Raw genomic sequence first — 22,150 nt, 5'->3', positions numbered from 1 at the left:
TAAATATACATCAGTTAGAGAAATTACTTCTTTCCCCTATTTCTTGGAAAATTTCCCTCTCCCTTTGGCCACGCTGCCCTAACCCATGCTAATTCCTCACCCCCAGCCTTGGGCCTCCCTTATCGCCTAGGCTGAGATCTGGCAGGATGAGGAAGCCAAACCTCAGCACGGCCCCCTTCTGCCAGCCTCTGCACCTCATCCATCCGTGCTCGCGGATGCTTTCCCCTCTCTGCCCACACCGACCATCCCACCCCACCCCACCCCACAGCATTTCATCACTGTCCTGTCTCCACAATGCCTTCAGCCCACCCATGGGGGTAACAGTCTCCCTTGAAAGGAAGAGAGGGGCTGGCCCACCCACTCATTCACTGCATATCATCGTGCTCCTGCTTTGCATGGCCTGTGCTCAGGGCTGGAGTTGCAGGCACAAGCCCCCGTCTGCCCTCGTGGAGCTCACACCCACAGTGGACGAGGAGACGGGGGATTCTGACACCCAGCCTCCCGCCTGCCTCTCCCCCCGCCCCCGAGCTGCCATGCCACCCTCTAGTGCCTGTATTCCCCCTGCCCCATCCTTCATGGCTCTTGATCCTCGTGTCCCGGCTCAGTTATGTCACTGCCTGATCCTAGGTGCTTTTTCATTGTTTTTTTTCCCCAGCTGCTGAGTTAATATATATGCACAGGTAATTGCCATCGTTAAAAAGAAAACAACAGAGCAGCACTTCTAACTTTGCTAAAGGTTTATCTAGTTTAGCACTATTTTGCAATGTCTGCACGGTGAAGTGATTCTTATAACTCTTGCCCATTTTCATGAGATTTACTTTAAAACATTATTTTTAACACTGGTAAAATATCCTTCTTTCTTGAAGATGATCTCAAAATAGAGCAGGCTGTTGGAATGGGAAATGGGATTCTGCTCACTTGGAATTATGACCCCAACGTGACTTGTGACTATGTAATTAAATGGTGTAACTCATCTCGGTCTGAACCCTGTCTCATGGACTGGAAAAAAGTCCCTTCAAACAGCACTGAAACTGTAATAGAATCCGGTGAGTGTCTCACAATTGAAGTTTTTTAAAGATAATTTTTAAATTTACTTTTTATTGGGGTAATGTTGGTTTATAACATTATGTAAGTTTCATGTGTTCACCATGATGTTTCTACTTCTGTATACACTACAGCATGCTCCCCACCAAAAAAATATTTTTAAAAAGAGCAACATACGGAGTGACTGGTTGCAATGCAGTGACTGTTCCCCTCACCACTGGGCTGGGTGTGGATTGGTTTAACTTTTCTGGAAGGCAGTTTGTGGCAGTATGTGTGTGAAACGACTCATAGGCTTTGATCTAGTCATTACTGGTCTAGGAGTTTATTCTAAGAAATAATCCGAGGGCAGCACAGATTTACACCTGAGTGTTCAACACAGCATTATTTATCATTGTAATGACGTCACTCACCATCCTTTTGCCCTTGTTTGCCCAGGGCCCAGGTTACTGAGCACAAAGGACTTGCAGCCGTTCCCATGTACCCTGATGTAGGGCGTGGGGGGGGGGGGGCGGGCACGGGCGTGACAGGGAAGGGGCAGCTCCCAGTGCCTGACTGCTCAGGAGCCGCGAGCCCCGCACAGTGGGCTGCCCTTGAGATGACGCAACCAGGAGGGGTATGTGGTAACCTACAGGCTGAACCAGCCTTGACCTTTGGAATTCTGGCCCTCTCTCCACTATCACTGTTCCTTCTGAGTAACTGGTGAGGGTGGATTGTGCCTTTACCTGTGGGAATTCTGGAACCAGTTGGTAGTGAAGCTTCTTGACGTCATTCCCGCTCTCGGTTCTCCCTCGTGTTAGTGAAGTTCAGGCGAGCAAGCGGCTGCTGATCCCGTCCCTCCAGAGAACACGTTCCACTCGTTTACTTTGCTCACTGTCAGATGGTGAGGATGAGTCCCAGTCATTGGATTCCTACATGTGGCTTCAGATTATTTTCCAGTTCTACTTGGAATACAGCCAAACTCCTTCACGTGGATAACTAGCCACTGACTTGATGGTCGCCTTTATCCTTTTTACAGCTGACGTCACTAACCAGCAACATGTGTAGCTGCCTGAGCCTTACACAGTTGTAGTGTACTCTGTATAAATTCTGAGCCCTCTTCCCTCCTTTCTCACCTGGGCTTTGAGAATAATGAGAATGGACTGGGGCAGGGTGGAGTGATGTGAAGAGGCGTCTCTTTAGATGGAATATCTGGGATGTGCGTTTAAGCTGAGACCTGTAGGATGAAAAGGAGCACTTTTGATGCTGAGGCAGGTGAACAAAGGCCCTGTAGTGGCTCAGAAGACAAAGGCTCCGAGAAGTTGGGTAACTTGCCCAAGGTCACGAAACTAGTATGTGATCACACCAGGATTTAACTTTAAAGCAATTCAGAGCTTTAAGTGGCTGGGGATTTTGTCTCTTATTTGTTGCTGCTAGGACAGGGTGTGGCCAAACCCTGCACGTTTCCTGTTCCTTTCTTATTCAGTCACCCACTCTTTCAACTATCCTCTCTCTTTTATGATCTCAAAACACATTCCTGATGCTCTAACCCCTCAGGCTCTTTTTCTTTTTCAGGCGGAAGAACCCCATAGAATATTGGTATGCATAACCATAATATAAAGCTAGGTACAGATTTACTAACATACATGTGGTGTAAAATCAGAACCTCAAGTATACTTGTCCCCCCCAGAAAAAGTTGCAGAGTGATTTTAGAGGTAACCATCTCACTTTTGAGCCTGAAGACCACTGGTGTTCTGATTCCGAGAGCAAGTGCTTTAACCACACTAGAATAATTGTATTCCACAAATTAAATGCAATCCCATAGGCTGCCATTTTTCCCCCAGGCAGTGTCTTTTTCCTTGATCACTGCAGGTGAGCTACTAAGTACCCTTCAAGGCTCACTTCCTGGTGGCTTTTTCTGATCTTCTTAGGCTCACTTGGTCCCTCACTGAAGGGGCCACAGGCTCTGTGATAGACCCCTCTAGTCTAACACAGGGTCTTATGCTTACCCCTCCTCATCTGTCCTGCCACCTCTCTGCCAACTGCTCCAGGCCAGGGGCCTTGTTATATATCCACCTCTGTGGTCCTAACACTTCACACCTTGCATTGTATCGAGGAGGCATTTAAAAGTGATTAACTTGGATCGAAGTTATGGTGCTTCTCTTGTATGTCTTGTGGAGTTAACTCAAGGGCACTAAATGCTGATGCTATAAAGAGGAATAGACTCTATGGCCCATTTCCTTTAACACTGAAGTGTCCAAGTAGAGTGGACATTTTAGTATCTGCTTCTTGGAACAAGGGAAGAGCAGTGGGTTCTTTCCAACCCACAAATAACACTAGTTAGTGAAGGGCGTTTTCAGAGGCATGACATGGGCCTGGGATTGGTTAGAAAACTGACCTTAGACCAAATCTGGGAAGAAGTTGTCATTGCTTAATTTGAAGGAACAAAATGAAAGCCTTGATTACCACTTTTTCCCTTCAAGGTAATGTCGTTATAATACTAAACTTTTCATTACAACAGAAGTGAGTTTAATTTTTGCTGAGTCAGTTTTCACTCTGAATATTTACCAATTTTGAAAATGTGGATTTTCTGTAACCTTTTTAAAATTAGTTTTAGAAATTTCAAAGTGAGTTATTATAAATTTTATATTTCTAAAATAGATATTTTTAGTAATATGTATTTAGGAACGTTTACTGGTTGTGTTCATCTTATAGATCAGTTTCGACCAGGTGTAAGATACAATTTTTTCGTGTATGGGTGCAGAAATCAAGGATATCAATTACTACGTTCTATAATTGGATATGTAGAAGAATTGGGTAAGTTAAATGGGTAAGTTTTCTTAGAGTTCAAGGTAATATGAGAAATTATAAAACAACATCAGTTTTAAGATTGAATTCTAAAAATAGATTGAATTGAGATGTTTATTAGTTCAAGGAAGAAAAATAATTTATATGATAACTGTAAAATTATTTATAATTACTTTTCATTTGTTTAATGTTTATGTTTCATAATTTTACTGTTGTCATTAAGAAAATTAAATCTTAATTTGGATGTCAAAAATACTAATTTACACTTATACAAAGTTTTAAGACTATTAACTTATTCAAGACTATCAGTAAAGAGGGGAAATATTAGTAAAGCCTATTCTAGTAGCCATTTAAAAATTTTGCATAGGTTACCTCCCTAGATATGTTTTATGTCTGAAAGTTGTAAGTTCTGCCTTTGTATCTTCACAGCAAAAGTGCTTGTGATAATATCTGTGAAAGTTTATGATTAAGTAAAGTTCTAATTACAAGTTTAGCTATTTTTGAGGCTAGAAATCTCATTAAACCTTAATATCTTGCTCTGTATTAGTAAACCCTCCTTTAGCTATTGACTTTTTTCCTTTTACAGCTCCAACTGTTGCACCAAATTTTACTGTTGAGGATACGTCTGCAGATTCGATATTAGTGAAATGGGAAGAAATTCCTGTGGAAGAGCTTAGAGGCTTTTTAAGAGGGTATTTATTTTACTTTGAAAAAGGAGAGAGAGACACAGCTAAGATGAGGGTTTTGGAATCGGGTAAGTAAATTACTAGAATAAGTATACTGTTTCTTAGAAGTTCTTTATTAACTACAAAAAAAAAAAGAGGAGGAAAGAAAAAAAAGAAGTAAAGAAGCTACTGAGTAGTTTATACAGATTTCCAGAACGCTCTGAAAAATAAGGAAGTGAAAATGCAGTCATTTGATGAATATGAGATTTTTAAGATTTTATTATGTGATCAATGGCATGTAGTCTTTCAGAAATCATTTATATCATTTATTCTGAGGCCTTTGATCATGAGCCCTACAGGACAGAGAGTATCTCTTTCTAATCTTGCATGATCCATAACATAGCATTTTATGAAGGTTATTTAAAAAAAAAAAAAAAAAAATGTCTGGGCTTCCCTGGTGGCACAGTGGTTGAGAGTCCGCCTGCTGATGCAGGGGATACGGGTTCATGCCCTGGTCCGGGAAGATCCCACATGACACAGACCGGCTGGGCCCGTGAGCCATGACCACTGAGCCTGCGCATCTGGAGCCCGTGCTCCGCAACGGGAGAGGCCACGACAGTGAGAGGCCCGCGTACCACAAAAAAAAAAAAAAAAAAAAAGGTCTTCCTGTACTTATACTAATGGAAGAGAAAACTCAGGAACCTAAAGAATGGCTTCAGAGTCTCCTTTTAGCTGACAAAGAGCCATCCACACAGTTAGCCACAACCTTAATGAGCTAGGAAACTTAATTGACTTGATTGGGGATGTGTGTATCTATTAAATCTTAAAAAGTACAGTTAGTCCTTGACAAGTGGTAAGTGTATGTCCACAGACCTTTGAGAATCCTCAAATTTACAAATACAGAAATGTTTGTGCAGACTTTGGGCTTTAAACCCTAAATTACATTTCTGTTGGAAGCCAGATGCTTTTTATTCATGGCTGAACAACACAAACGTATCATCTCTTCAATTTGAGAGCTTTTATTTTCCTTAATGACCTTTCCTTGGAAAGAAACCATTTTAATTATAATATTTTATGCCTGAGAAGTAGAGAACAACAACGCCACGGGGAGATGCTGACCAACTGGGCATTAGCTTAGTCACGTCCCGAGAGCAGCTGCGTAAACATGAGCCTCCCACAGACCACTAAGTTCTGCATTTCCTGAACCTTCAAAGTTGAGGGAAACCCTAAATATCAGATTCTGCAAACATCCAGACTCTAGTGTAATTTCCCTCAGGTGCTCAGAAAGTTTACACTTGAACCAGTTAAAATTCTAACATGTAGACTTCTAATTAGGGTGGATTGGTCACTAAAGTTAGAGCAAAGTAGAGAAAAAAACAACAACAATGCATAAAGCCACAAAGACACAGAGAACTGGAGAGGCACAAAAGAGGATTTGGAAACACTGGGTGTGGAAGAGGGCCGAGTGACCTAGAGGAGTGGAGGGCGGGGCAGTCTAGGTGGACAGTTGGGCATCAGTGAGAAGTAACTTGGTTCATCCTGCAGCACCAGAAGTGGAGGCCAAGGGTTAGGATGAATCTGGGCTGGACAGCGGGAGTTGATTGTAAGTCTGTAAGGAGCAGGTAGAACCCCCAAGTCCTACACCAGCTTCATGTAGCTCACGTGAGTGCTGTCTCTCCTGCATGAGAACAAGAGGTTTATCCTGGACCAGAGAGCTTCCAGACAAGGGACACTGTAGCAAACCGTGGGACTCTCCCTCTTCCTCCTTCCCACCTGCTTAATAGGACATCTTCAGCTAGGCCTGTTTTCTGGGCAGGACATGAGAGGATTAGAGTAAGTGGTTCCTGAGGAAAGACATAAAAGATGCTGATATTTGGGAGATTATCCCAGTGAAAAGCCAGGAACCCACCTGGTCATTCCTCATTCATGATATAAGTGAAGCCCAGCCCCCAGTAAACCCCACCTGTGTACACCAGGCTTCCAGTGAGCCTTTTAGTGGCTCACTCTCGAACATGACGAGCAGCCAGGGATAACCAGATGATTGAGAAAGCTTCTAACCTGAAAGACAGACACCAGGAGAAACCAGAGGAAATGGATGCAATGTGGGAAAACAGAAATTTAAAACAAAACTATGCTTGGATAGTTGACGTATACTGTATTTATTGAAAAGACATGATGTTATAAAAAGGAACAAACAGAAGACAGTTAAGAATTCCTCAGAATTAAAAATGTGATCAATGAAGTTTTTAAGGAATTAAATACAAGTGGAGAAATTAAATGAAAAATGGGGAAATTCTTCTGAAAATGAGACAAAGGCAAAGGAGAAGACTTGGAGGTAAAAGATTAGAAAGTTGGAGTTTGAGTCAAAGACCTGCACTGTCCTCCTTTATATGAGTTCTGTTAAGAGAGAAGAGTGGAATGGAGAGAAGGAAATTATCAAAGTAATAGCACAAGAAAAACATTTCCCAAAACTGGAAGACCTCAGTATATACAGTGAAAGGTGCCATTAAACACACAGTAAAATAAATAGAGAAAAAGATCTATGCTGAAGTATGTCACCCTGAATTTTCAGAGCACCTGATATATAAAGAAAAAATCCTAGAAACAGAAAAGCATCTCTTGTGCAAGGATCAAGAATAAGAATGGTAGCAGGCCTCTCAACAGTGTACCAGATACTAGAAGATATCACAGCTACATCTTCAAAATACTGAGTGAGAATTATTTTCAACCTAAAATTCTGTACTCAGCCAATCTATCTACAGATACAGTAGTATCTGTACTACTATCTATGAGTGTAGAATGAAGACATTTTTAGACATGGAAGGCTGCACATATTACTTCCCCCATGTATCCCTTCTCCAGAAGCTCCTAGAAGAGCGTGTGTCAATACGAGGAAATAGTGGGGCAGGGAGTTCTAGGATGAGAGCACCTAGAAGACTTGCAGTCCAGAGCAGACGCCCCAGGAAGCAGCCTGGGGGGAGTGGGCAGCAGGTGGGGGAAGCAGCGGCCCTGGGATGATGTTGTTTTGGACCACATGGAAACTTGTATGGAATATTCATTGGAGGGTGTTGGACGAATCAGTAATTGGTACATTAAGCAAATAAGGAAGAAAAGCAGTTATAACAACAGAAAAATAAGAAAGGAAATATGATCATATCAAGCAGTTTGTCTTAGTAGTCATTTGTATTTATATGATCATTACAATGTGAACACTGAAGTTACCAAATTTTTTGATGTTTCTCTATGAATGATGTGGGCTCGAGGGGAGAAGGGGTAGTGGTTGTGTGTTAGAACTAATGTCTAATATTTAAAAATCAAGCACTGTCAACTTAAGTTTATTTCAAGATATGGAAGTCAGTACCCAAAGAGACCGGTAACTTGATTTTGAAGTGATTGTTCGTGGTGGGGAAAGATGCTGGCAGGGAACTGCTACTTTTTGTTTTTAGCCATATAATACAATTTAGTTTTAAGCTATTAAACTGCATTCTTTTGGTTAAAATTTTAAAAATAATTTAATAATGTAAACAATTCTCCACATTTCCTTTCAAAATGGTTCAAGGGCGTCCTCTCTGATCTCTCATTTGAGAACTCAGATGCACTGCCTCATTTCCTGCGTGGTTTGGAGCGATCTCTGTTGACTTATGATCTTGCTTCCTTGAGTTTCTCACTTGACTCACAGGCACGATCAGCCGGAGTGACAGTGTCGCTGCCCCCGTGGGTTTTGGTTGTGGTGGGTTTTCATGCTGTTAGTAAAAGAAAGAGAAGAGACTTTTATTGATTGCCTGCTATAGGCCAGGTATTATTTAGAGAATGTGCACGAAAACTTCACAGAGCCCTGAGAGCTAAGTCATGATATTCTATTTCATAGTTAGAGAAACTCAGGTTTAGAGGTGTTTAAATAATAGGTACAGATAACATAGCTACTACCTGGCCGAGGTAGTACTTGAACATGGCTCTGGCTGGGCGACCAGCATTCAGACTCATTTAAAAAGGATGTGAATGTGACAGGTTTGAGTAACCATGTGATGAAAATGGTATAGAGATCAGTAATACTCTTCTTCACTTTAAAAATAGGTCGTTCTGACATAAAGGTTAAGAATATTACCGACATATCCCAGAAGACACTGAGAATTGCTGATCTTCAAGGTAAAACAAGTTACCATCTGGTCTTGCGAGCCTATACAGATGGAGGAATGGGGCCAGAGAAGAGCATGTTTGTGGTGACAAAGGAAAATTGTGAGTTAAATGTTGTCATCGAGCTGCTTTCCGAACTTAAGTGCATTATATTTCTAGTGATTTTTGTTTATATAGGAACGCCCCTTTTTAAAATTTCACATTTTGTTACACTTTTATAGTGGGTGGAGGGCAGTAATGAAAGGCCATGAGATGACTTCATATTTATTCTTACCAGTTATTGCCTAATGCGTACTTAATAAATTAATGAATTAAGGGTACCTCTGAAGTCTAGAGTTCTAAATTCATGTTGAACTTATATAACGGTCAACTGGTTTAAAATTTTTTTACCCGAAATATTCTGTGATTTTTGACATATCCAGGGAAGAGTGTAAGAAATAGCCTTAAGAAAAAGCATAAAGCACAGCACTCATAAATTTGAGATGGAAAGTAGAGAAGAGTGACGGACTTGACTAGCTTGTCAACAGCAAACAACTTTCATTTGATCATGGGCTTATTCTCTAGCCCTGGGCTGGAGTTCACGTATGCCGTTAAATAAAGGACCATGTGGAGATGGTTCTCAGCCGGGGGTGATTTTGCCTCCTAGGGGACAGTTGGCAGTGTCTGGTGACATTTTTGGTTGGTGCTACTGGTATCTGGTCATTAGAAGCCCAAGGATGCTGTTAAACTTCCTACAATGCATGTGACAGCCTCCTCCCTGCAAAGCACACAAGAAAGAAGTATCTGCCCTAAAACGTCAGTAGTGCCAAGGTAGAGAAACACTGCTCTGAAGAATTTAAGTGTTAGTATAAAAATTATTACAATACTTTTTTTTTTTAAGTTTTTTTTTTTTAATTTTTATTTATTTATTTATGGCTGTGTTGGGTCTTCGTTTCCGTGCGAGGGCTTTCTCCAGTTGTGGCAAGTGGGGGCCACTCCTCATCGCGGTGCGCGGGCCTCTCACTATCGTGGCCTCCCTTGTTGCGGAGCACAAGCTCCAGACGCGCAGGCTCAGTAGTTGTGGCTCACGGGGCCAGCCGCTCCCCGGCATGTGGGATCTTCCCAGACCAGGGCTCGAACCCGTGTGTCCTGCATTGGCAGGCGGATTCTCAACCACTGCGCCACCAGGGAAGCCCCTACAATACTTTTTAAGGTTATATTTTAATAGTTTTTCAGTTTCCCTGGAGCAGTTTGGATTTTTTCTTCAAATAATCTACTGACTTAAATATCTTATAATGCAAATTTATTCTCTAGTTCATACTAAAAATGTTGACTTTATATCTGCAATATTCTCTTTTCAGCTGTGGCGTTGATTATTGCCATTCTCATCCCCGTGGCAGTGGCTGTCATTGTCGGAGTGGTAACGAGTATCCTTTGCTATCGGAAACGAGAATGGTAATGATTTACTCTTGCTGTTTTGTTCTTAAGGGCATGATTATTTACTTTATGTGTTAAAAAATAAGTACAACTTTTTGGGGGAAACAAGGTAGTAAAAATATTTGTATTGGTCAGAATTAATATTGGAATTAGGCAAGAACATGGCACATTATTTAAAGGTTTTAAAATTAACAAAGTAAAAGTGTAAAATTTTCCCTACTATATTTACTAATTAAAGTAATAGCAGTTGGACTAAAAAAATATTTATAGGCATAAATAGGTGAATAGCTATATGCAAGATTACATGTAGTTTAATGATTGAGGTATCACTTGTCCTGGTGACCTATTTAGAAAATCTGGTCATTTATTCAACAAATAAGAATGACCCCTCCCATGTGAAGGGGGACATAGTGGCAAACTAAATAGGAATGGCCATTAGAATTATAGGATAGTGGGGAGGATGGACGTGAAACCCGTAAGCATTTAATAAATATATGGGTACAGACTGTGAGTGGGTGCTAGGAAGGGCACGGGCGGCAAGAGGACAATAGCGTGGAATCACGTCACAGGAGGTGGTCAGGCTTCCCTGTGGACGTTCCACTGCAGCAGGGTCCCAAAGGGGAAGGAGAGGGAGAGAATGCACCAGGCAGAGAGAATGGATTCCGTGAGGGCCCAGAAACTGGAAAGAGCTTGATCTTCTGGAGGAAGTGAGAAGTGTGTGTCTGGGTGCAGCAGCCGAGGGAGTGGTGTGAGCTGAGTGAGGTGAGGTAGGGTAAGCATGGGGCTCAGGAGAGAGCGCCTCGTGGCCAGCCAGCGGAGCTGCCCTGGGCTGGGCTTGGGGCACCTGGCTATGTCCATGCATAGACTGTCCTCACTGGCCTTAAAAATGCCGTCATTCATGATAAAGAAGAGAATGTACTCTAGCAATCCTGGCTTATAAATCAAAATAGTAACAGTTTAGAACTGTAGAATACCCTGTTTGGTAACCATTTTCTCATTACCCAAAATCACATTTTAAAAATGATTTCAATACAAAAAAAAAAAGATAAAGTTAGGAGATAGTTTAGAAGTTAGAGCATTTCGAACTTATATTAACAACATTTCTTTTTCCTGCAGGAATTTCAAATAATAAAGGTTTTTAACAGCTATAAATGTGATAGGGCACTAAGCAAATTTCATTTTTGTTTGTGTTTAGTTTTTGCTCAAGATTAATAGCCTTCCTTTTTCTGATAATCCAGAGCCTGTTTTGAGCAGTAGAGAACTACATAATGCAAACATGTTCCCAAGTAGTTGACTGCGCTGAATCCAGTCTGCAGTATGAATATTTTGGTCATGAGTAATGCCTGTATTTGACTTTTGACTTGATAGCACAATCACCATTTTAATTCTTTGCTTTCCATTTCCATAAGATACATAAGATACTGTAGTTCTAGGAATAGAAGTACTGTTTCTGCTTTTCAGATAGGAACCTCTCAGTGCATTATATTGAAAGCTCTAGTGACTGATCACGCTGAAAATGATCTTCCATTTTTATCTCAGATATTCATTAGAGTATTCATATGAAACGTCAAAATAAGCCTGATAATTTATTAACTTATTTATTGTCTAATTGATAATCTTATCATTATTAAATGTACTTAATCATCTTTATTTAAAGGATTAAAGAAACCTTCTACCCTGATATTCCAAATCCAGAAAATTGTAAAGCTTTACAGTTTCAAAAGAGTGTCTGTGAGGTAATCCTTTATTTTCTTACGTTTGCCTTTGAAGTACTGACTTCCTTTTTTTAGTTTTTTGTGAAAAGTTTTTAACATGTCAGTGTCATCCAGAGTAAAATGTATTGAGAAAATAGCAGTGCTTGAACATCTGCTGAACTTCTAAAATTATTAATTTTAAATTGTTTGTACATGGTCTTTTTTTCACTACTATTAAGACCAAGGAAAATACTGATATGTAGAAAAGAAAGTAGCTTTGCTCTAGTATGCACTACAGAATAGTAGAGACACATTTTTATAAGCAGCTGTGAAAAACAATATAAAACAATGCTTCTTTTTGTAGGAGAGGCATTGCAGCAGCTTTTCGTGGCATCCTAATCCCTGTTTTAAAACTTACTTCTAGGGAAACAACACTCTTAAAACATTGGAAATGAATCCTTGTACCCCAAATAATGTCGAGGTTCTGGAAACTCGATCAACAGTTCCTAAAATAGAAGATACAGAAATAATTTCTCCAGTAGCTGAGCGTCCAGAAGATAGCACTGATGTGCAACCGGAAAACCATGTGGTTGTATCCTATTGTCCACCGGTCATTGAGGAAGAGATAGTGAACCCAGGAGCGGATGAAGCCGGAGGGGCCTCACAAGTCATTTACATTGACATTCAGTCCATGTACCAGCCTCAGGCAAAACCAGAGGAAGAACCCGAAAATGACCCTGTAGGGGGGACGGGCTATAAGCCACAAATGCACCTCCTCGTTACTTCTACTGTAGAAGATCTGGCTGCAGATGATGACTTAGACAAAACTGCAGGATACAGACCTCAGGCAAATGTAAATACTTGGAACTTAGTATCTCCAGACTCACCTAGGTCCACAGACAGCAACAGTGAAATTGTCTCTTTTGGAAGTCCATGCTCCATTAACTCCCGACAATTTTTGATTCCTCCTAAAGATGAAGATTCTCCTAAATCTAATGGAGGAGGCTGGTCCTTCACAAACTTTTTTCAGAACAAACCAAACGATTAACAGTGTCTCCCTGTCACTTCAGTCTACCATCTCAATGAGCTCCTGTTGCCGGGTCAGCACTGGGCGCCTTGGAGGGATCCTTGTGAAGTGTTGCTAAGCCAGGTGGACTTCACTCATGCAAGTTACACTGAAAGCATTAATGTGCTTCTGATGTGGTCTCAAAGCCAAAACACAGTAACTCCGAAATTCAGTCCACACAACTCACAGTTTGGAGCTATCTGTGATTCGAGCCAAAGAATTCTCACATTGCTTTACCTTTAGGAAGCATTTCAGTAACGGATACTGCCTGGTCCATACGTGCAAAACAAATCCCACAGCAACTGTATTCTGTTCTGTTGTTCATCAGGTTTTCTCATGCATATACCTTATGGAATTGTAAGCAGATTTGCAGGCAAGGGAGAAAAATGTCAGAGTAGCAGATGATGTTTATTTGCCTGACAGTTGCTCCATTCTAGATGAAAAACAAGCACAGATTTTAAAACTTTTAACATTATTCTCTATCCACAGCATTTAAGAAAACTAATATAATTTTTAATGTACCAACAGCAACACCTATTTAGTGTTTTGTTTGATAAAGTATGTTGATTTCTGTGCCTACTGTATAATGGTTATCAAACAGTTTTCTCAGGGGTACAAACTTGGAAAACAAGCATGACACTGACCAGCTCAAATCAGAATCCTGTTTTCTTGCTTTGGAAAATTTTTCACACCGTTCCATTATTTTTTAGCTTTTATGCTAGCTTCCCTTATTAGGTTGCCCTAATATTTAAAACTAAATTTCTAGGACTATAGATCTTAAGTTTTTTAAAAAAATTCATTGTTTTGTTTTTTGGTGACAGTGTCAGCTTTATAAATATATGAGCAAATTCAATATTCCTCATAAGCATGTAATTCCAGTGACTTACTATTTGAGACGACTACTAAGCAATATCTGGCGGCATTAGCCATCTGTATAGTTCGGATTGGTCTCAGTCCCTCCTGAGAAGACCACGCTTTGAGCCCCGGTTGCCCAGGCAGTGACGATCTCGGACACCTTCTAGCAGGTGTTCCTCCTCACTGTGCATCTTAGCAGTTCCTCCCTCTTAAAGGGTCATCAGTCCAGACTATCTGATTCAGTCCTCAGATTTTTACATGTAAAACTAAAAAGATAATGCTTCTTATAGGGACAGTTACTCAAGGACTATTTTATGTGGAATATCATAAGATGGCTTTGAATCCGTGGGCATACCCGTATTAAAGGTGCAGCAGTTGCTCTGGGAGTCGTCCAGAGTTGTGTCCTCACAGCATCCTCTGCCCACCACTGGTTTTCATAAGTGATGTCTAGAATGAATGTAGTTCGTGGAAAAGCAAACTGAAAATCTAAAAAGTGTATATTTTCCCTGCCCTCAGGTTGTCTATGTATTTTGAGTTAAGGCCAAAGTACTTGAAAATTTGGAAGATCTAAAGAAGTCAAGATATGCCTTTTTTTTTTATCATCTAAGGTTCTGTAATGTGTTTGCACATAATGGATCAGTTATTTTTTTTTCTAGCCCATAATGTATCGTTGTAAAAACCATGTTGTGGAAAAAAGCCACAATATGGGTGACAAGGGAGAAAGTCTGTTTAGGTACTCTGTTTATGAATCCTGATTTTAATTGCTAGGATTCAGTTAAATTCCTGAGCTTCTTGATTTATGAACATGTGGAGTGAAATACAATTAATTATATATACAGATAGTGTAGTAAAACTACATAATAGCTCACAGAAATTTTCAACAATGAAAATTATATCAAACCAGAGCCACCTGTAAACACTTCACTCTGTCTTCTCATTTCTCCTGTTGGGCTCCTTCCCTTTGCTTTCACCCCAGACACTCAGACCTGGGCCTGCCTTCTCTCCCTGCTTAAGCTTGTTGTTACCACACCCCTCTTGCCCCCAACTCATGCCCTTTTCCCCATCAAAACTCACCAATCATGTACCTCCTCTCTTTAGGATAAGTGTTGGCCAAGGTAGAAGTTTACTGATCTAAATTCCACAAACCTGAGGTAACGGGAAAAGGCCAGAAGAGATTGTTTGATCTCTGCCATTAATGCATATGCGTTTCAACGGTGACCATCTGTATCCAGAGCCCTATCTAACCTACATTATGACTCATTTGTTTGGCTAATGGTGAATATCACCGGGGCTCTTGAGTCCTATCACTCCATCCAAGACTTCACAGCTTTTTCTGCATGAAAAAGATTCAGAGTGCAGCCCACCTCTCCCCTGCCTCTGGAGATCCATACGCCGGATCACTGGGTTAGTGAGAAGCAGGGTATCACTCTGTTAGTCTGGGCAGGCTCCTTAGAACCTGTGATATGCTTAGAAGAGTGTGGTTTAGGTCTGAGGTCAAAACAGTTTTCCTTATCTTTTCCCGGTGAATTGAGGATAGCCAGACCTGCTCTGCAGATGGGAAGGGATTACTTCCCAACCCCTGCCCCACCTGGGCACATGGGGACAGGGCGAGGGGAGGGAGCTGGGGTGAGAGAAAACACCCTCTGTCACATATCTCTGGCTGCTTGTGGCACTGGAGACCCTGGTAAACGTTCACTGCTTTTTGGTGCCAGGACCATGCACACGGGTGACAGGTGGTCTAATAGGGCCTTTCTCTGTCCAGTCACATTAGCGCCTCTTTCTGGGGCAGGGCTAACTAAAGGCTGCTTAGAAGGGGAGGCTAGATGTGTTCCCTCCAGCGCTTCCTGACTGGGAGAATAATTGGGAAACCCCTCTTTCCTGCTAAAGTTTCCAACTAGAGCCCAGTCATTGGTTAGAAAATTCTAAATGTCTGAAGCAGAAGTATATCCCATTGTGTCTTGATTAGTGCTGTGTAAAGGATACATGTTCACATCTCCTACAAGCCAGTTAACTTATCAGCCAGTTTCAGATCAAGCTTCCCTTGTGAGGAATGGAGATTCTGGTGGTCATTTTGACTGCATTTCTCTTGTGAGTGTCCATCTTAAATAAACAATATTTAACATAAAAGTATTCTTGGAAGACTTAGCTAGGCTTTTGACATTAGACCTTGTAAAGTATGTATTGCATGGATTAGCATCCGTATACGATTGAAGTCTTCAGTGTGCTGAACCTGTAGAAGCCTGGATTTGACATTATGGCCCGAGTATCTGGATAGTTGAATTGGGTGTTTATGTGCTTAGGTGATAGAGGTGCTTTGTTCCTGCAGCTTAGACACAGAGGCAGCCATTCACGGAAAAGTTTCAGCCTCATTTTCCATACCAGCATTGCTTTCATGGTTCATGGATCTGAAGGGTTGCACTTAGAATGTCTACTCCTCTTGCCCTCTCGGAAACTGTGGTAAAAGTCACATTCTTAAACCTTCTTGCAACTTGTATTCTTGTTGGAAATTAGTCCTGTAATTTCTTAATTGTCTTCATACCGTCCATATTTAGAGAACATTACAGGCCTTTCTGTATTTGAATAATTAGATGTAGTTTAGTGAAGGAGACTAGGGAACATTTTCTTCCAAAAGGAATTTGGAATCAATTTTATGATAGCTTGAAATGAAAGTACTCCCTAACCTGTCAATATGCAGAAAATGTTAGCTCAAAGTTTTCTACTGCTCAGGCACATAACCAGATAAAACTTTTTTTTTCTATTTAATTTTTACTGTTTTCTGTTTTGAACCATGTTAAAATTTGTATATCTTTTCTAAAATGCCTTTTTATCCTTATTTTGAAAGTATAAAGTTGGGCATCGCAGAAGTCAAATGTAGGATCATTAGCTAATCAATGGAAGTTCAGTCCATTTTTTTATTGACTGAGTTCCATCCCAGAATGTGCAGATTCAGCAGAGTTTTCCTGAAAGGTGGTGTGTGTCAAGATCTAGCTTGTGTGCATCTGAGACCATTGGCTTGAAGATTCAAATCTACTCTAGAAGTGACTCCACAGTTTGAGTGAAAACTTGAGAAAGACTCATGCAAAAGCATCACTAGATACCTTATTCCAACCTAATTTTAAGTGTTCACAGTATCTTTTTTATTTGATGGGTACACAACATGAGACATGTTTGTACCAACCAAGTGTTCCTAGTAAATCAACAACACATTGATGTGTGAGCTTAACTGACTAGGATAAGCACTCATTCTCCTGATAAACTCTTCAAAGCATTATTTTAAACTGGTATTTCCTGCTGAAACAATGTATCATGGTACCATGCCCATCTTTATTTTTTATATCCAGAAGAAGATCTTTCACAAAAGAAAATAAGTTGTGACTAAACTTACTGGAAATGCAGCTTTTAGACATGACCTTAGAATATCATTGTTAATGGCTTGTTTTGAATTTGATCTATTTATACCTCCGTGGATTATGTACCAGGGCTATTAATATTTAAACCTCTTATTTCAATAGGGTGGTGAGATTTTTATTCCTTTTCAGTTAGTACTTTTGTCTTAACTATTACATGATCATATTCATGCTAATTATAATACAAAGGAACTATTTTTAATGCTGATAATGGATTAAAGAACAACATTCTGTTCACTGAAATGTCAGGCTTTACTGTATATGGTAAAATTTCAGGGGATGTGATTTGAATATATCCAAACCCTTATAATTATGATACTGAGTTATGACAGGATTCTATTAATTTTAACCATGGGTAACATTTGTTTCTTCCTCTATTAAGAATGTTAATATTTTGGATTATACATGTCCATGTTGTCAAGAGAATTTACCTGCACAAGACAAATTCTAACTGTGCAACATTTTTATGAAAATGAAAAGTGATGTTTTTAAGAGGGAAACCCTCTGAATTTTTTTTCCTATGTGCAAGTGCCTAGTTGAAGAAACGTAGAAACAATAAATTCAAAAGCTCTTAAATACTAACCAAATACAAAACAGTAATAACATATTACTTTTTGGTTGCTATAACTGATACCCTAAAAACTGAGAGTTGTGAATGGGGGAAAAAATGAATGTTTAATTTGATAAAGAATTGGTTTTTATTACATTTACATATATCTTCTAAGATTGCCTTTGCAGTAGCCAATCAGAACTTCAAAACAAAAAAACTAACAATGTAGACCTTATGCTGCATTTAAGCCAAAAATACTTCGTATACCTGACTGAATGGCTCACTTAAATGTATTGAATTTCCTTATACATTTAAAAAGTACTTCCCTTAAGAATTACTCCATTTTAAATGGGTACCTTTCAATTTCTGAACTTACTATTTTTCCTCAGCATTCCGGTGGTATATTATAAAAGATCGGAAGATTTCTAGGTGATAATGCAATTGTCATTAAAAAACATGGACAAGTTAACTGTTAGGTTTCACCTTAACATTAGTATGTTTGTAGTTGATCGTAGAAAACAGTACTGAATAATGATTTTCATAATTTTTTTTCAAATACTCTGTCCCCAATTTGATTTTCAGTACTTTTTCCCATTATTTATGATATATCCTTCAACTTAATTTTTTCCTTCCAACATAATGTTTCAGAAAAATGTGAATACGTTATGAATACAACACACAAAAAGAAACCCTATCCCATTCACTGTTGTGGAAGGGTAGGTATTACATGATACCCTGGGATTGGGATTTGTTTTATCCAATTATTTTCTCCAAAAGGAGTAAGGCATTTTCTTACATTTCAATTCAGAATTGCTTGAAAAAGTTTGGCCTGGATAGAGAGACATCCTAAATTTGAGATGGTGCCACCTTAAGGTATGTCCAAAGGTAAAGTCATGTTAGAACACTCAGTTTTCCTAGTAGGAGTGTGTTACCTTTCTTTCTCTTTCATTAGCTGGCCACAAGTCAGAGGTCCTTATAATGCTAGGAAGTTACCATTTTTTACTTTCAAAATTGCATTATAGTGAATTACTGTTTACAAAATACACATACTGTGAACAGATATAAGTTTTTGTCTTTTATAAGGTTGTTTGTAGAATGAGTGTTTTTTTAAAGGGGATGTTATATGTTAAATATTTTCAGTTTTTTATAAATACTAGTAACTGTTTACTAATTTTTGTTTGGTCAGGTGTGTGCAAATGTAGCTGAAAGATAGGGAGAAACTGCAAATCCAGAACTGTTTCATTCTTCATTTCTTGAAATGTTACCACTACAGACGTTTTTTTTTTTTTTAATCTGATCAGTTGTGATGTTCTGTACCTAAAATCGTGCTTAACCATATCAGGAAACATTTAAATATACATATGCAGGAAGCAGACTATAGATTGCAGTATATTTGTGTGATATTCAGTCTGATTCACAAAAGTCCGAGTTTAATATGGAATAAAACAACTCTGCTTACAGAGACAACTGAAGTATTTTCTACCTTATGAAAATTTAGAGATTATGTTGCTGTTAGAAGGAAAAATTTGGACATTTTATATCATTGTAGAATTTCAGAATTTAGTTTCCATATCTTTTGGGAGACATGGTTAATAGCAAGAACATAGAATATAAGTAACCTATTACTAAGACACCTTAAATGTAAAACTAGTATGCTTGGCTGTTAACTCTAAAGATGTTACTTATGTTTGTTTTTAAAACATGCATGTATTTAACAATTTTATCATAGTATTGTCATGGAAAAATAAATATATTTTCTTACAACTTACACTGACAGATTTGGACATTATTTTGGGTTTTTTTTTTTTTCCTCCTGTTTTAGGCACTTAGGAGAAGTGGCTCCTGCTTTGTTGTTGTTAATACTTTTGGTTCTATCTCATAAGAATTATAGTTGTTATGAAGCAATCACATAGGGCTCTGACTAAATTTTTAATATTTTAATATATGGCTATGCCATTGATATAACCTTCCATAAGTTTTCTTAAACCTATATTCTATTTACCAGACAGGTTACCAGAAAATAATCAGATAGTGGGGAGCCAACATTATAAAACACATACTAAATAAATACTGGCCCTTAAAGTATGGTTTTAAATTGTTCTCCTCTGAGGATAACCTAAACATTTCTTAAAATTCTAGAAATATATCAAAATTTTATTATCAAGTTTTTGAATTTGGAAATATAGTCATTGATTCAGCAAAACCTCAGTAATTTTAAAGGATGAAGTGATCTTAAATAGAATTTCATAAGGAGAGAAATTAAGTCTTCAGTCTTATGTAGCCTACTCTCACCCAAAGTAACTGATGTATTATGAAGAAACTGTAGACCAATTTTAAATTAACTGTGAAACACATGTTACTATTTAAGAGCTCATACCTGTGGTCTGTCCTTTACGGAGACCTCAGTGCATATCTAGTTTCCCAGATGGTGAGTTCTTGAGCCAAAATGTATAGCACCATCAACCCCAGGAAGTTTGAAAGGATCAAAAGGAGAGGAATGATGTAGTTATTAGGGGAAAGCAAAATAGAGGTGTATGAGTAATGTTTTTTCATGTATGGTATTCACCATCACACTAAAATGTTAGCGTACAAACAAGTTCATTACAAAAGGCCTGTGTAAGAACTGGTTTTCAATGGCCTATAAATTTAATCCATTACCCTTCCCCCAGAGTGACTAATAATAGAATTGAATTAAAAGTACTTAGTCAGTCTGCAAGAACCAATGAAGTTGAAGTAACAAGAGAATGTCTTAAACTGATTTGGGATTAAACCTGAGATGATTTTTATCCCAGAGTAATTACTTTCAGATTAAAGAAACAAGAAAAGCTTTTAAGGATGATTTTGATAGAAACTGTTAAGTGGGAATCATGTTAAAACGAGTACAACTGCCGTGCATGGAGCTCGTAATTATCCATCCCTACACGTTTGCAAGATGTGAAAGAATTTCAAGTCTCAGCTGACATTGAAACCTTTTCCCCCTGCTGTCCCCAGCCAACTTGATCTCGGCCGCAGAGCTGGGTCTTCACTCTGGACTCAGCCTTCAGAAGCAGGGCGGGTCTGGTTCTCTTCCTGGCACTAGAGGCCTTGCACACACACCCTACCCACATTTTCCTCGAGTTGATGGAGAGGCGGGAAGCCTTGAAGAAGCAGAGCATTAACAACACGTGGCCCTTCCTGGTCCCAAATGGCCCAAAGACCAGTGCAGACAACGCACCCTCTTCAGAGATGTACCTGGAGTCTGACTTCCTCAATCACCTTTTGTGGCTCCTTTCCTTTTCTGTGGCTTCTGCAGGTGTCACGCCCCGGGCAGCGGCTGCCTCATGTGAGCTGCGCAGCCCTGGCTCCCGGCCAGTTTCACCACCACTGACTACCTGGGCGACCCTGGAGAAATTCCTCCACCTCTCACCTCATTGTCCTCAGCTCCGAGCTGTGGGTCTTGATCACCTAGCTTTGCGCAGTTGCGGGGATGCCGGGTAGCGGACACAACGCTCCCGACAGAACAGATGTCGGGTTGTTACACGCTCCTCTATCCCTTGAGAAACCTCAGGAGCACCTCGGACTTTCTGACCAGCACCTTAAAGATGTAAATGCCTTAAAACTGGCTTAGATGCACCTTAGGTTAGTGACATCTCTCAGGTACCCAAGAGGGGAGTTAGCCAGCAGGAGCCCTGCTAATTAAAGCACGGGATCTCTTCCCACGGGACCGATGCTGTAGCCTTCACCTTTCTTCACTTGGGTAACTTCCCCTCTCCGTCTAAGCGGCGCTGCTCAGAGTAAGTCTCTCCAGGCTCCTGGGAGCCCCGTCGTCTGCCTTCCCAGCACACCCACCTCTCCGCGTTCCGAGCACAATCCTAAGGCTTCGTTTGATAGCAGGAGTCGAACGGCTGCATCCACAGAGCTTACTTAGCGTAGTGTCCGCCACATCACAAGTGCTTGATGAATATTCTTTAAATAACTGCGCCTTGAAAGAAAAAGCAGTTTAATATGTTTCCCTAGATATTAGAAATGTTATCTTACAGAGAGGTGACACGCCTGTGGAAGAGTCTCCAAGGATGGCAAGACAGGGCAGTCCTCGTGGAGCTGGCATGCCTCGGAAGAGGAAGGAGTCTTCCCAGGTCATCTGGGAGAAGATCCTGCTGTTCATGGCAGATGCTCCAGTATTTGTTGCATGCAGCTACCCTTTGTTCTCCTCAGAGGAGATTTGCCCTCATCCTGTTATCTCTTTGACAGGAGCAGAGAGGGGATAAATGGGCTTTATTGGAAGTGACCACAGGTTAGGGCCCTTCTCCCACCCACTGCCCATTCCCCACCTCCTCCCACTTTAAAATGTATTTCACCCTCTCTGTCGGGTTCTCTCCATCCTTCCAAGTGACAATTTGCATCATCAAGCGATTCGTTCCTGCCCCCATCTCTCTCTCCCCAGTCGCATATCTGCTTCTCTAGGAGACAATCCTTGCCCCATCTCCCAGGCATTTACTTGATGGGCAGGTGCCCTGGTACTTGCTGCAGGCTGCACTGGGCTATACTCCACCCAG

General features: G+C 40.2%; 1 protein-coding gene across 2 annotated transcripts in view; it reads left to right on the top strand.

Moving 5' to 3' along the window:
* LIFR (LIF receptor subunit alpha) overlaps window positions 1-13,562 on the top strand; it is an 89,223-nt gene extending 75,661 nt beyond the window's left edge. For both annotated transcript variants that reach the window (XM_060092822.1, XM_060092821.1), the window contains exons 14-20: window positions 867-1,046; window positions 3,736-3,837; window positions 4,415-4,582; window positions 8,568-8,729; window positions 9,968-10,061; window positions 11,701-11,779; window positions 12,162-13,562. In XM_060092822.1, the coding sequence (XP_059948805.1) occupies window positions 867-1,046; window positions 3,736-3,837; window positions 4,415-4,582; window positions 8,568-8,729; window positions 9,968-10,061; window positions 11,701-11,779; window positions 12,162-12,785 (1,409 nt within the window). In that variant the 3' untranslated portion in view covers window positions 12,786-13,562. The remainder of the gene's footprint in view (window positions 1-866; window positions 1,047-3,735; window positions 3,838-4,414; window positions 4,583-8,567; window positions 8,730-9,967; window positions 10,062-11,700; window positions 11,780-12,161) is intronic.
* Window positions 13,563-22,150: the final 8,588 nt, after the last annotated feature.

The sequence above is a fragment of the Mesoplodon densirostris genome, chromosome 3 (genome assembly GCF_025265405.1).
Source record: "Mesoplodon densirostris isolate mMesDen1 chromosome 3, mMesDen1 primary haplotype, whole genome shotgun sequence".
In the NCBI taxonomy this organism is placed as follows: Eukaryota; Metazoa; Chordata; class Mammalia; order Artiodactyla; family Ziphiidae; genus Mesoplodon; species Mesoplodon densirostris.
The sequence above is the reverse complement of the archived record's forward strand: the minus strand, read 5'-3'. Positions and strand labels throughout refer to the sequence as shown.